General features: G+C 48.4%; 1 protein-coding gene, 1 long non-coding RNA gene and 1 other non-coding gene across 3 annotated transcripts in view; 1 reads left to right on the top strand and 2 right to left on the bottom strand.

The window, feature by feature from the left end:
• RAB26 (RAB26, member RAS oncogene family) overlaps window positions 1-10,818 on the top strand; it is a 165,429-nt gene extending 154,611 nt beyond the window's left edge. The window contains exons 6-9 of the mRNA XM_075284982.1: window positions 7,348-7,413; window positions 9,071-9,127; window positions 9,690-9,766; window positions 10,142-10,818. Of these exons, the coding sequence (XP_075141083.1) occupies window positions 7,348-7,413; window positions 9,071-9,127; window positions 9,690-9,766; window positions 10,142-10,244 (303 nt within the window). The 3' untranslated portion in view covers window positions 10,245-10,818. The remainder of the gene's footprint in view (window positions 1-7,347; window positions 7,414-9,070; window positions 9,128-9,689; window positions 9,767-10,141) is intronic.
• A 386-nt stretch (window positions 10,819-11,204) lies between these two features.
• LOC142216349 (uncharacterized) lies at window positions 11,205-15,098 on the bottom strand. Its single transcript, XR_012717339.1, has 6 exons — window positions 15,073-15,098; window positions 14,588-14,657; window positions 14,325-14,393; window positions 12,095-12,137; window positions 11,491-11,530; window positions 11,205-11,302 (listed from the first exon to the last, which is right to left on the bottom strand). It is a non-coding gene; the product is annotated as an uncharacterized LOC142216349 (long non-coding RNA).
• LOC142217766 (small nucleolar RNA SNORD60) lies at window positions 11,969-12,045 on the bottom strand. The gene has a single exon (XR_012717412.1). It is a non-coding gene; the product is annotated as a small nucleolar RNA SNORD60 (small nucleolar RNA).
• Window positions 15,099-15,279: the final 181 nt, after the last annotated feature.

Here is a 15,279-nt window from a genome sequence, read left to right as displayed (position 1 = left end):
TACCACACACCACCTTTGTACAGGGGAGGCGCTGTTTTTGTAACCCTGCAGATCCCCTCTCATGCAGTGAGGAGCGGAGGGCTCATCCATGCTGTCTGTATTACAGCCTTCCATTACGTGTGATGCTCCAATCCCTCGTATACTTTACGGCGCTCTATAACACTTTGGTATTGGAGCGGTAATTACCGTTATGGCAGCGGCTCATGGTATTGGGCCTCTCTAGCATAATATATGGACAATTTACAGTCGGGACACAGATTGTTACGCTCCGCTATATATAAGCAGTTATGCTCGGGTAAATCAGGGGAGATGAAAAGCATCCATAACTCTGCCGGCAGCTCCAAAACCATGCGGCAGCCTTATAGGAGATCCCCTGGTAACTCTGCAAAACCTCTCCGGAAACTGCATCGTAACAAGAACTCTAGCTATATAGGGGGCAAAGAAAAGGGGTATAGTAGGGGTACTCAAGGCGCACTTACCTGGGTCTATGGTAGGGGTACTCAGGGCCCACTTATCTGGATCTATGATAGGGGTACTAAGGGCGCACTTACCTGGGTCTATGGTAGGGATACTCAGGGCGCACTTATCTGGATCTATGATAGGGGTACTCAGGGCGCACTTACCTGGGTCTATGGTAGGGGTACTCAGGGCGCACTTATCTGGGTCTATGGTAGGGGTACTCAGGGCGCACTTACCTGGCTCTATGATAGGGGTACTCAGGGCACACTTACCTGGCTCTATGGTAGGGGTACTCAGGGCGCACTTACTTGGGTCTATGATAGGGGTACTCAGGGCACACTTACCTGGCTCTATGGTAGGGGTACTCAGGGCGCACTTACTTGGGTCTATGATAGGGGTACTCAGGGCGCACTTATCTGGATCTATGATAGGGGTACTCAGGGCGCACTTACCTGGGTCTATGGTAGGGGTACTCAGGGCGCACTTATCTGGGTCTATGGTAGGGGTACTCAGGGCGCACTTACCTGGGTCTATGATAGGGGTACTCAGGGCACACTTACCTGGGTCTATGGTAGGGGTACTCAGGGCGCACTTACCTGGGTCTATGGTAGGGGTACTCAGGGCGCACTTACCTGGGTCTATGGTAGGGGTACTCAGGGCGCACTTACCTGGGTCTATGGTAGGGGTACTCAGGGCGCACTTACCTGGGTCTATGGTAGGGGTACTCAGGGCGCACTTACCTGGGTCTATGGTAGGGGTACTCAGGGCGCACTTACCTGGGTCTATGGTAGGGGTACTCAAGGCGCACTTACCTGGGTCTATGGTAGGGGTACTCAGGGCCCACTTATCTGGATCTATGATAGGGGTACTAAGGGCGCACTTACCTGGGTCTATGGTAGGGATACTCAGGGCGCACTTATCTGGATCTATGATAGGGGTACTCAGGGCGCACTTACCTGGGTCTATGGTAGGGGTACTCAGGGCGCACTTATCTGGGTCTATGGTAGGGGTACTCAGGGCGCACTTACCTGGCTCTATGATAGGGGTACTCAGGGCACACTTACCTGGCTCTATGGTAGGGGTACTCAGGGCGCACTTACTTGGGTCTATGATAGGGGTACTCAGGGCACACTTACCTGGCTCTATGGTAGGGGTACTCAGGGCGCACTTACTTGGGTCTATGATAGGGGTACTCAGGGCGCACTTATCTGGATCTATGATAGGGGTACTCAGGGCGCACTTACCTGGGTCTATGGTAGGGGTACTCAGGGCGCACTTATCTGGGTCTATGGTAGGGGTACTCAGGGCGCACTTACCTGGGTCTATGATAGGGGTACTCAGGGCACACTTACCTGGGTCTATGGTAGGGGTACTCAGGGCGCACTTACCTGGGTCTATGGTAGGGGTACTCAGGGCGCACTTACCTGGGTCTATGGTAGGGGTACTCAGGGCGCACTTACCTGGGTCTATGGTAGGGGTACTCAGGGCGCACTTACCTGGGTCTATGGTAGGGGTACTCAGGGCGCACTTACCTGGGTCTATGGTAGGGGTACTCAGGGCGCACTTACCTGGGTCTATGGTAGGGGTACTCAAGGCGCACTTACCTGGGTCTATGGTAGGGGTACTCAGGGCCCACTTATCTGGATCTATGATAGGGGTACTCAGGGCGCACTTACCTGGGTCTATGATAGGGGTACTCAGGGCGCACTTATCTGGATCTATGATAGGGGTACTCAGGGCGCACTTACCTGGCTCTATGATAGGGGTACTCAGGGCACACTTACCTGGGTCTATGATAGGGGTACTCAGGGCGCACTTATCTGGATCTATGATAGGGGTACTCAGGGCGCACTTACCTGGGTCTATGATAGGGGTACTCAGGGCGCACTTATCTGGATCTATGATAGGGGTACTCAGGGCACACTTACCTGGCTCTATGGTAGGGGTACTCAGGGCGCACTTACTTGGGTCTATGATAGGGGTACTCAGGGCACACTTACCTGGCTCTATGGTAGGGGTACTCAGGGCGCACTTACTTGGGTCTATGATAGGGGTACTCAGGGCGCACTTATCTGGATCTATGATAGGGGTACTCAGGGCGCACTTACCTGGGTCTATGGTAGGGGTACTCAGGGCGCACTTACCTGGGTCTATGGTAGGGGTACTCAGGGCGCACTTACCTGGCTCTATGATAGGGGTACTCAGGGCGCACTTATCTGGATCTATGATAGGGGTACTCAGGGCGCACTTATCTGGATCTATGATAGGGGTACTCAGGGCGCACTTACCTGGGTCTATGGTAGGGGTACTCAGGGCGCACTTATCTGGGTCTATGGTAGGGGTACTCAGGGAGCACTTATCTGGATCTATGATAGGGGTACTCAGGGCGCACTTATCTGGATCTATGATAGGGGTACTCAGGGCGCACTTACCTGGGTCTATGGTAGGGGTACTCAGGGCGCACTTATCTGGGTCTATGGTAGGGGTACTCAGGGCGCACTTACCTGGCTCTATGATAGGGGTACTCAGGGCACACTTACCTGGCTCTATGGTAGGGGTACTCAGGGCGCACTTACTTGGGTCTATGATAGGGGTACTCAGGGCACACTTACCTGGCTCTATGGTAGGGGTACTCAGGGCGCACTTACTTGGGTCTATGATAGGGGTACTCAGGGCGCACTTATCTGGATCTATGATAGGGGTACTCAGGGCGCACTTACCTGGGTCTATGGTAGGGGTACTCAGGGCGCACTTATCTGGGTCTATGGTAGGGGTACTCAGGGCGCACTTACCTGGGTCTATGGTAGGGGTACTCAGGGCGCACTTACCTGGGTCTATGATAGGGGTACTCAGGGCACACTTACCTGGGTCTATGGTAGGGGTACTCAGGGCGCACTTACCTGGGTCTATGGTAGGGGTACTCAGGGCGCACTTACCTGGGTCTATGGTAGGGGTACTCAGGGCGCACTTACCTGGGTCTATGGTAGGGGTACTCAGGGCGCACTTACCTGGGTCTATGGTAGGGGTACTCAGGGCGCACTTACCTGGGTCTATGGTAGGGGTACTCAGGGCGCACTTACCTGGGTCTATGGTAGGGGTACTCAGGGCGCACTTACCTGGCTCTATGATAGGGGTACTCAGGGCGCACTTACCTGGGTCTATGGTAGGGGTACTCAGGGCGCACTTACCTGGCTCTATGATAGGGGTACTCAGGGCACACTTATCTGGGTCTATGGTAGGGGTACTCAGGGCGCACTTACCTGGGTCTATGATAGGGGTACTCAGGGCACACTTACCTGGCTCTATGGTAGGGGTACTCAGGGCGCACTTACCTGGATCTATGATAGGGGTACTCAGGGCGCACTTACCTGGGTCTATGGTAGGGGTACTCAGGGCGCACTTACCTGGATCTATGATAGGGGTACTCAGGGCGCACTTATCTGGGTCTATGGTAGTGGTACTCAGGGCGCACTTATCTGGATGTATAGTGAAAGCTCCTTCCCAATCCTGGACGCCGTCGTCTCTGTAGCGTTGTCTGAACCATATGATATATTTTTCGGCATTTCCACAAAGTCCTCGGCTATATTTAGCTGCCGGTGAACCCGGTGACAACTGATAGAGAGACATTAAGCAGTGGCGCTGTCACCTCACCTTCTCTGGGGGCGCAGCGGATTAGGAGCCCTGTAGAGACCTCACCGCAGGCAGAGGTGACAGGCTTCTTGTCTACCCCGAAAGCAAACGAATATGACAAGTAACAAGTGGATTATGGTGACCTGCGGCCCAGGCTGTCACTGAGTCCTCTCTCATCATGACACCAGACCCCGGTCACTACTAGTCCCAGACATTTACATTTCTATTACTTATTCCTACATACCTTGTAGAAAGACAGATTTAGGGTAGAGCTCTATATACTGTAGAGTACAGCTCATCTGTATACCCCAGCTATAGAGTACAGCTCACCTGTATACCCGACACAGAGAGTACAGCTCATGTGTAATTTCAGATTACCAGTATACAGTGCAGTGTTCTACATTCAGACTCCCTGTATACAGTGCAGTATCCTACATTCATACTCCCTGTATACAGTTCAGCATCCTAAATTCAGACTCCCTGTATACAGTGCAGTATCCTACATCCAGACTCCCTGTATACAGTGCGGTATTCTACATTCAGACTCCTTGTATACAGTGCAGTATCCTAAATTCAGACTCCCTGTATACAGTGCAGTATCCTAAATTCAGACTCCCTGTATACAGTGTGGTATCCTACATTCAGACTCCCTGTATACAGTGCAGTATCCTACATTCAGACTCCCTGTATACAGTGCAGTATCCTACATTCAGACTCCCTGTATACAGTGCAGTATCCTACATTCAGACTCCTTGTATAAAGTGCAGTATCCTACATTCAGACTCCCTGTATACAGTGCAGTATTCTACATTCAGACTCCCTGTATACAGTGCAGTATCCTACATTCAGACTCCTTGTATACAGTGCAGTATCCTACATTCAGACTCCCTGTATACAGTGCAGTATTCTACATTCAGACTCCCTGTATACAGTGCAGTATCCTACATTCATACTCCCTGTATACAGTTCAGCATCCTAAATTCAGACTCCCTGTATACAGTGCAGTATCCTACATCCAGACTCCCTGTAAACAGTGTGGTATCCTAAATCAAACTCACTGTATACAGTGCGGTATTCTACATTCAGACTCCTTGTATACAGTGCAGTATCCTAAATTCAGACTCCCTGTATACAGTGCAGTATCCTAAATTCAGACTCCCTGTATACAGTGTGGTATCCTACATTCAGACTCCCTGTATACAGTGCAGTATCCTACATTCAGACTCCCTGTATACAGTGCAGTATCCTACATTTAGACTCCCTGTATAAAGTGCAGTATCCTACATTCAGACTCCCTGTATACAGTGCAGTATCCTACATTCAGACTCCCTGTATACAGTGCAGTATCCTACATTCAGACTCCCTGTATACAGTGCAGTATCCTACATTCAGACTCCTTGTATACAGTGCAGTATCCTACATTCAGACTCCCTGTATACAATGCAGTATCCTACATTCAGACTATCTTGTATACAGTGCAGTATCCTGTATACAGTGCAGTGTCCTGCATTCAGACTCCCTGTATACAGTGCAGTGTCCTACATTCAGACTCCCTGTATACAGTGCAGTATCCTACATCTAGACTCCCTGTATACAGTGCAGTATCCTACATTCAGACTCCCTGTATACAGTGCAGTATCCTACATTCAGACTCCCTGTATACAGTGCAGTATCCTACATTCAGACTCCTTGTATACAGTGCAGTATCCTACATTCAGACTCCCTGTATACAATGCAGTATCCTACATTCAGACTATCTTGTATACAGTGCAGTATCCTGTATACAGTGCAGTGTCCTGCATTCAGACTCCCTGTATACAGTGCAGTGTCCTACATTCAGACTCCCTGTATACAGTGCAGTATCCTACATCTAGACTCCCTGTATACAGTGCAGTATCCTACATTCAGACTCCCTGTATACAGTGCAGTATCCTACATTCAGACTCCTTGTATACAGTGCAGTATCCTACATCTAGACTCCCTGTATACAGTGCAGTATCCTACATTCAGACTCCCTGTATACAGTGCAGTATCCTACATTCAGACTCCTTGTATACAGTGCAGTATCCTACATCTAGACTCCCTGTATACAGTGCAGTATCCTACATTCAGACTCCCTGTATACAGTGCAGTATCCTACATTCAGACTCCCTGTATACAGTGCAGTGTCCTACATCCAGACTCCCTGTATACAGTGCAGTATCCTACATTCGGACTACCATAAAATAGATTATAATCTCCTTCAAAGTATGAGATTTGAGCTCTTAATTTCTTCCCTATTTCTTTCAGCGTTTAGTATGACTAATATTTTTTCTCTTCTTTAAAGATGTATTCACTCTTTGAGAAGCATATTATTCAGTGACAGTGCGGAGCCGTACGCCCAGCCGGGTGACAATCCATCATCCTAAAGTGCAGTAATTGGAAGGAGAACCTTGTCACAACAAGCCGCTAGAATAAGAACTAAGAGGCCGACAAGTTCTTATCTGAGTCCTTACTGCCACCTAATGGAATTCCTTGCACATAGCATCCAGAAACTAGAATGTAATATCTTGGTAGTATTGAACAGAGGATTTATTTCTAAAATATTCTCTAAAAGGAGGACACGGCGGCCATTATACAGGTGTCTCCGTCCTTATGTCAGCTCAAATTTGGTTAAAGACTCCAGTTTTCATGTAATTAATTCAATAAAATATCACTACATGGTAACAAAACCCTTGACAAACTGCAATTCACAACACAACCACTGGGTGGCGACACATAGACACATGTAGGATAACACTTTGTGACATAATATCACAAAACAATATAGTCTTGATGAGATGATGATCTCATGATACATCGCAGGATACCAGAGCATCGAGGACAGGTGAGTATGAGGTTTTTTATTTTTTTTCACTACCGTGGGCTGATTTAATAGTTAAAGGGGTGGTCCATTTCTGCCTGGACAACCCCTTTAAGGATGATCATCCATTAGCCATAGACAATAATTATTATGATATGTTAAAAATAGCTCTACATATAATATAGAATGATGAGCGAGGGTAAGTGATAACATGCTAGCTGCCTACTGCCACCACTAGGGGGTGCTTATTGTACACGCTTTTATTATTCAGTGTATACAGTAAGCTCCACTATGATATGACATGACTTATGCCATCTTTTTCACCCTAATGTTACCTTCTCCGAGATGTGTGACCACCCCAGCCCATGTATATAACATAAGCCCCTAACATAATATCTCATCTCTTGTATTTGCAGGCCTGGCTGACAGAGATACATGAATACGCGCAAAAAGACGTGGTCATCATGCTTCTCGGGAACAAGGTGAGGAGACAATCCGAGATGAAGTAAGGTCACATGTCGTATATTTGTCCTTTAATTAATTTATTACATTTTTTAAAATATTTTTTAATAATATTTGCACAGCGGTCACTGCTGTATTTTCTAATACAGAGCTCCAAATCTTCAACATAGATATAGAATTCATTGCAATAAAAATTCCTCCACTAGGGGGAGCTTATTACATATCATTTCAGTCATATGTGTATGCAGTCATCGTCTTAGCTCCCTCTAGTGGTGGCTTAGGGCAGACAAAGTATCACTCTATGGGGGAAATTTATCATGAGGGGAATCTTTAAAGGGATTCTACCACTAAATCGCTATTTTTTTCTGCTTTAGACGTCGGAATAGCCTTTAGAAAGGCTACTTGTCTCTTACCTTTAGACGTGGTCTCCGCTGCGCCGTTCCTTAGAAATACCGGTTTTTACCATTATGCTAATGAGTTCTCTCGCAGCAATGGGGGCGGGCCCCAGCGCTCAAACGGCAATGGGGGTGTCCCCACTGCTGCCAGAGATCTCTCTCCAGCTGCATCCTCCCCTTCTCTGTCGTCTTCCTTCTTCGTCAGCTCCAACGCCTGCGCAGTCGGCTCTGCCAGTGAGACACTAGTAGAGCCGACTGTGCATGCCACCCGGCGGCCAATTTTTTGTTCGACGTAGACTTAGAGGAGCGTACTGCGCATGCGCCCAATTGCGGCCTCGAAAATATGGCCGCCATGCTCTACGAGTGTCTCGCTGACAGAGCCGACTGTATAGGCGTCGGAGCTGACGCTGAAGGAAGACAACGAGAGAAGGGGAGGATGCAACCGAAGAAGGAGGCGTCGCTGGAGAGAATTCTCTGGCAGCAGTGGGAACGCCCTCATCGCCGTTTGAGCGCTGGGCCCCGCCCCCATTGCTGCGAGAGAACTCATTAGCATACCGGTAAAAAACTTTATTTCTAAGGAACACTACCGCGGAGACCACGTCTAAAAGTATGAGATGAATAGCCTTTCTAAAGGCTATTCCGACGTCTAAAGCAGAAAAAATAGCGATTTAGTGGTAGAATCCCTTTAAAATCCGTTTTCCTGGGCTCTGGCTGTGCACAGACCCAGTGCAGACTTATGTGTCTCCACGGTAGCAGACTGCAAACCAATCCTGTGCAGTCTGATCCTGCAGTCGTAAGCAGAAGTATCACAGGATCAGACTACACAGGATTTGTTTGCAGACACATAGCTCTGCACTGGAGCTGTAAACACAAAAACAATTGTATCCTTGGAAACGGTTTGCAAAATTGTTTCCCTTTTGATACCTTTAGATGCATCAAAGCAATAAAAAAAAGGTCGGTCAATATCGTTAGCTAATAAAAATCACCCGTTTGACCTTAATCCTGCCCCCGTCACGTCGCCCGCCCTGTTACGGGTTCGCCCGGCTCCTGCTGTAGAAGACTTTAGCTCCTGTTAAATATTCATCAGTTACTTGAAAGCTGGCAATGCATAAAACATGTGTTCACACTCCGCACAGGGGCACGGCCGCAATTCTGACTTGTAAACTGAAATTCTGGTCCACAGAACAATTCCAGCGCGTAATGCAGGAGGTGGAGGGCGGGGGGGGGGGGGCGCTGTATACGTCAGCCTGTCCTGTAGTGACCCCAAATACTCTTCTTACAGGTGGACTCCACCCATGAACGCGTGGTCAAGATCGAAGACGGAGAGCGGCTGGCAAAGGTGAGATCAGGACATGCCATCCAATCCATTACAGCTTCTGCGGTCACCCAGCTTTCCCAGAGCCCTGAAATGCAAATCTGCTATTTTTGTAATACAGCAGCCGTGCAGGATTCGCGGAGAGCGGGATGACCCTAGTAGGGGCTGGAATGTAATTGTAGGCAACCAGTTTTCTCAGATAGATTTTATTAAGATCTAGATGGACAAGGGCAACTTTTGTTTATAGTATCTGGATTTGGGGGGGGATTTGCCCTTTACAACTGGCATGTGATTGGCAAGGGCAGTAACACCGCTCCTCCTCTGTGTTATTCTCTATATAAATGCCTCGGTGTCCTGGCAAAAGGTAAAATTAGGATTTTTTTTTTTAGTTTTATTGTAGCACAGAACAACAGTGCCCCCTAGTGGCAGCCAGGCCAACTAACACGTCCAAGCCATTTGCATCCTATAAGCCTTGTGCAACCATTGGGGCCCGGTAGTGTCATATCTCTCGTTTATGGCAGAATAGTAGCATTTTTCGTGTTCTTTTTTTTGTTTTTGACAATGACATTTCACTGGTGCCTTGCAGGAATACGGGGTGCCGTTTATGGAGACCAGTGCCAAGAGTGGACTGAATGTGGAATTGGCGTTTACAGCTATTGCAAAGTAAGTTGGGCCCAGTTGAGACCGTATACTGTATTAGGACCACCCACCCCTGGATTAGGCGTAGAGGAAAGCTGCTCCTTGCAGGGGCTCTCGTCTCTGGCTTGCAAGGAGGGGAATCCATGAAACCTCCATGTAAGGCAAACAGAGGTACAGGAGAGCCCCCTGCATACAGATGGAGCACAATCCAGGGGTGGTGTATAAGCCCCTATGTCTGAGTCTGCTCCATCCTGACCAGTCGTTCACAAGGACTCAGTACCCCCCTCTGATTTGGCAATGCCAAAGCCTTTTTGTATTGTATTGGTCTCATGTCTGTTCTTCATTGGCTTTGGACCATTGCAGACTGATCCCAAGCTAACATTTTCCCATTGCCCTCAGGGAACTCAAGCACCGGTCCATGAAGCTTCCCAACGAGCCGAAGTTTAAACTCCACGACTACGTCAAGAAGGAAGTAAAGGGTTCGGGCTGCTGTAAATCCTGATTTGCCCACCGCCATGGAGGACCCCATCCTCCTACTGGGTTATCTGTACAAAGACTGATGAGAACATTCAGCGTCTCCACAAGGGGGTGCCCAGGAGCTCCGCAGCACAGCCCACCCCCCATCACTGTGGACAAGCATTCTCTGTCTGTGCATGTCTGTGTTTATATCTGTGAGGGTAGCAAAACTGATGTGTTATACAAAAGGACACCTAAATCTCAAGGGCCTGAGCCCTGCACCTATGTCTATACCCCCAATATAGGGGAGCAGGGGCCTCAATATTTAGTAACATCCCCACCTTTGAGCATGCATCAGTGTATACGACACAGTGCAGTTATATATCTGGCTATCTGAGGTGTCTACAAGGAACTGAGGAACTCATAATGAATGTAATATATGGGGAGGGGTCTGCCTCACACCATGCACTGACATGATAATCAGGGATCAGTTGCTCATGCTTGCTAGGAATCCTCTCGTGTAAGTCAGCGCCAAGCACAGGTCACCCTCGTCCATGGAAGGTTTAGCTGTCCTTTTGATCTGTACATTTGCAGCTGAGCTTCAAGCATTTTATATTTTGGTATATTAGCAGGTCCTGTGTGACGTCCCCACCACCCATCCAGACACCGCAGCCATTAGCACCTGCATGAACATCATTGCTGATATCCATCATCTGCATTCGGCAAAGGGCTGCATCATAGGCACTGCTCAAGGCGACGGGGTACATGGTGGTCAAGTCTGTGCAACATCCACATAAACCTTATACCCCCTCCCCCCCACGACCAGTGCAAGAGTCATTGGTCTGGAGACATCTCCAAGACTAATGCCACGTACACAGGTTGGCGTGCAAGTGTCTGCACTCATTACATTCCCCCCTCCCCTGCCTTGTAGTGCCACCATTTTTATGACTATAGCTCAATGTTCACTGTATGATTTTGTAAGATTTAAGAAAATAAAGAGTCAAGCTTGAACTGAAGAAATTTATTCCAGCGTTACACAAGATGGAGACTTCACAGTCACAGCCATGAACTATAACAACATGTCCTGTCGTCTTCTGCTTCTTCCTAAGGAGAGAAAGTGAAGACTGGTCAGCGTCAGTTCTGGATCTACGGTCAGACTAGATCTACAGGGAAGAGAAGCCTCAGATATGAAGGATCAGCACTGAAGTGCTCAGATGAGGTGTCAGAAAGGGGTTATAATCAGCGGCTCCGGCTAACCATAGGATATAGGGCCGCAGTGTTCGGGCCATTACCTTCTGTAATAGCTGTCCTTGTCTGCTGCGATCCAAGCACCTATGGAGGGGGAACAGAAGTCTTACATCAGACAAAGTCTTGAGGGCAGTCACGTTTACACAAGTCTTCAGCAGCAATCTAATCTAACAAGATTAGCCTTCAATAGATTAAGACACTGTTCACAAAGGGGTTATCAGAGATTAGATAACGTGTCTGTTTTTACAATAACAGCGCCAATCTTGTGTAGTGGCTGCATCTGGTACTGCAGCTCATATCAATTCCTTGGCAGGCCAAGTCTGGGAAATATAGCTGATCTTAAGATACCCCATTAATACCAGGGTGGCATTATACCGCAAAGCATCCACAATGCCCAACAGATCAGCTTGTGCAACATGCCATGAAGATCAGACTACTACTATCTAGAATATTCCTATGGCTGTAGTCCAGAGATTAAATATGGCAGCAGAATACACAATGACCTCAGATTTTAGCTGTGAAGAGCCTCAGATTTAGCAGATCAGCAAAGACTTGCTCAGATGAGGTGTCAGAAAGTTTAAGGTTTATCATCACTGGCTCTATACAAAAGTTACCGACAAAAGACCCTCAAGACCATCCCCCCATTACCTTTACTGGGCCTGATCAGACCTCCTGCAGATATGGCCACCACCTGTAAGAAAAGAGGAGACAGTCAGCAATGATCACCTGACCTGGACCTCACTTTGGTTTGTACGCCAGGCAACTTCAACACCCCAAGACAGGTCTAAGGGGAGATACGGACTACACAGTACCATTTACACACCCAGTCCCCCCACCCCAAGTATTCTATGGCAGGGAGGAAAGGGATTGGAGTGTTACAGTAGGCGACGAACAGTGTGTGGTTATATACTGTAAAGAGAGAAAACACCTCAGTTCCACTACAATGGCTGCAGCACACCCATCAATATATGAGGACACTATCGTCTGGTTTAACATTTACTTTGTGTACTCAGCTTTTACTAGTTACATATCACTAAGCACACAGACTTAGCTATAGAGATTATAGGGCTGTGCTACCACTACAGGAAACCGGGCACAAATGCAGCTACGACCGGACAGCACCACATATAGCGATCACCATACATAGTAACTACAGCTACCAGGCCAACTACAGAATTCTGACCTCGTAACAAGCACTAAAGCCATATTCACACTATACTCAGTCCAAGATTTGTCTTCCCACTGGGCGAGTTATTGACTTGCATGTCAGATGTATGCTATGCCCCTGGGCTGGGGTGATATGCTGGATCTGGTGACAGTAACCTATCTATCTGCAGTGCTGGGGTGATATGCTGGGTCTGGTGACAGTAACCTATCTATCTGCAGGGCTGGGGTGATATACTGGGTCTGGTGACAGTAACCTATCTATCTGCAGGGCTGGGGTGATATACTGGGTCTGGTGACAGTAACCTATCTATCTGCAGTGCTGGGCTGATATGCTGGTTCTGGTGACAGTAACCTATCTGCAGGACTGGGGTGATATGGTGGGTCTGGTGACAGTAACCTATCTATCTGCAGGGCTGGGGTGATATGCTGGTTCTGGTGACAGTAACCTATCTATCTGCAGGGCTGGGCTGATATGCTGGTTCTGGTGACAGTAACCTATCTATCTGCAGGGCTGGGCTGATATGCTGGATCTGGTGACAGTAACCTATCTATCTGCAGTGCTGGGGTGATATGCTGGTTCTGGTGACAGTAACCTATCTGCAGGACTGGGGTGATATGGTGGGTCTGGTGACAGTAACCTATCTATCTGCAGGGCTGGGGTGATATGCTGGTTCTGGTGACAGTAACCTATCTATCTGCAGTGCTGGGCTGATATGCTGGTTCTGGTGACAGTAACCTATCTATCTGCAGTGCTGGGCTGATATGCTGGTTCTGGTGACAGTAACCTATCTATCTGCAGGGCTGGGCTGATATGCTGGGTCTGGTGACAGTAACCTATCTATCTGCAGTGCTGGGCTGATATGCTGGGTCTGGTGACAGTAACCTATCTATCTGCAGTGCTGGGGTGATATGCTGGGTCTGGTGACAGTAACCTATCTATCTGCAGGACTGGGGTGATATGCTGGTACTGGTGACAGTAACCTATCTATCTGCAGGGCTGGGGTGATATGCTGGGTCTGGTGACAGTAACCTATCTATCTGCAGGGCTGGGGTGATATGCTGGGTCTGGTGACAGTAACCTATCTATCTGCAGGGCTGGGGTGATATGCTGGGTCTGGTGACAGTAACCTATCTATCTGCAGGGCTGGGGTGATATGCTGGGTCTGGTGACACTAACCTATCTATCTGCAGGGCTGGGGTGATATGCTGGGTATGGTGACAGTAACCTATCTATCTGCAGGGCTGGGGTGATATGCTGGGTCTGGTGACAGTAACCTATCTATCTGCAGGGCTGGGGTGATATGCTGGGTATGGTGACAGTAACCTATCTATCTGCAGGGCTGGGGTGATATGCTGGGTCTGGTGACAGTAACCTATCTATCTGCAGGGCTGGGGTGATATGCTGGGTCTGGTGACACTAACCTATCTATCTGCAGGGCTGGGGTGATATGCTGGGTCTGGTGACAGTAACCTATCTATCTGCAGGGCTGGGGTGATATGCTGGGTCTGGTGACACTAACCTATCTATCTGCAGGGCTGGGGTGATATGCTGGGTCTGGTGACAGTAACCTATCTATCTGCAGGGCTGGGGTGATATGCTGGGGTATGGTGACAGTAACCTATCTATCTGCAGGGCTGGGGTGATATGCTGGGTCTGGTGACAAAGCCCCCCTTTGCCATAGATGATCTGTGGCTACTTATACTGACTTACCACAGCTTTGACCAGGCGATGGCGTCTTCTACAGATTACGATGTAGCTCTAAGCATGAGGATATTGAACCTGTAAAGCACAGAGATACAGTCAGCAGTTTGTCCCGGGCTCCAGTCATCCAGATATTACTCTTATGTAACGGCCTCAGCCCAGCAAAAAGGAGAATCATGCAGCTGTTATTACAGGCTCATATGAGGTGTCAGAGTTTGGGTACATCACAGGCAGACAAGGTAAGGGAGGTCACGGAGACGCCATATACATACCTATTCCCAAAGGGTCCAGGTCATCAGGTGACACCCACTGCAGCCATCGTGTGAAGGACGGTCATTGCACCTACAAAGCAAGCAAAGAAGTAGTTCAGGAGGAGTCAACATTTTAAGACGGCACCATCATGCATCAAAAAGGGAGATCTACCCATGAGGAGCTGCAGAGATCAATGGTCACAGCCATAAGATAGGTTACTAAAGTTGCAGGAGGGTGCAAGTGCATGCATTAACCCTCTCCTCACCCTAACAGTGCATAACAATGCATTATATTAACTGTGAAGAAACCACAGCAAACCCTAGCAGCACATGACCCAGCTCGGCACATGTGATTGGCTGAGAGAACTCTAATAAGAAGCCTTCATCATTAAAATAGCTCAAAACCTGTGCATGGCCCTTTAAGAAAAGCAGAAGATGTAAAGATAAGACACAAGTCATCACCCAGGCCCCAATATAAGAAGCCAATGGCGGCGCCACCATCTTACCAGCACTGCCTCCCTCCTCCAGCATCACTACGAAGAGGCCTAAGCACACGCTGCGCCCAAATTATATAGAGACCTATCACTGCGCGCCCATTGGTCCAAATAAACACGTGGTAACAATGTAGCCAATGAAAAGCCTTCGTTGCCTCCAGTCACTGTTGAGGAAATTTTAGGGAGTTAGAGAGGAGTAAAGCCACAGCTCCTCCCCAA

The sequence above is a fragment of the Leptodactylus fuscus genome, chromosome 8, assembly GCF_031893055.1.
Source record: "Leptodactylus fuscus isolate aLepFus1 chromosome 8, aLepFus1.hap2, whole genome shotgun sequence".
Taxonomy (NCBI): Eukaryota; Metazoa; Chordata; class Amphibia; order Anura; family Leptodactylidae; genus Leptodactylus; species Leptodactylus fuscus.
The sequence above is the reverse complement of the archived record's forward strand: the minus strand, read 5'-3'. Positions and strand labels throughout refer to the sequence as shown.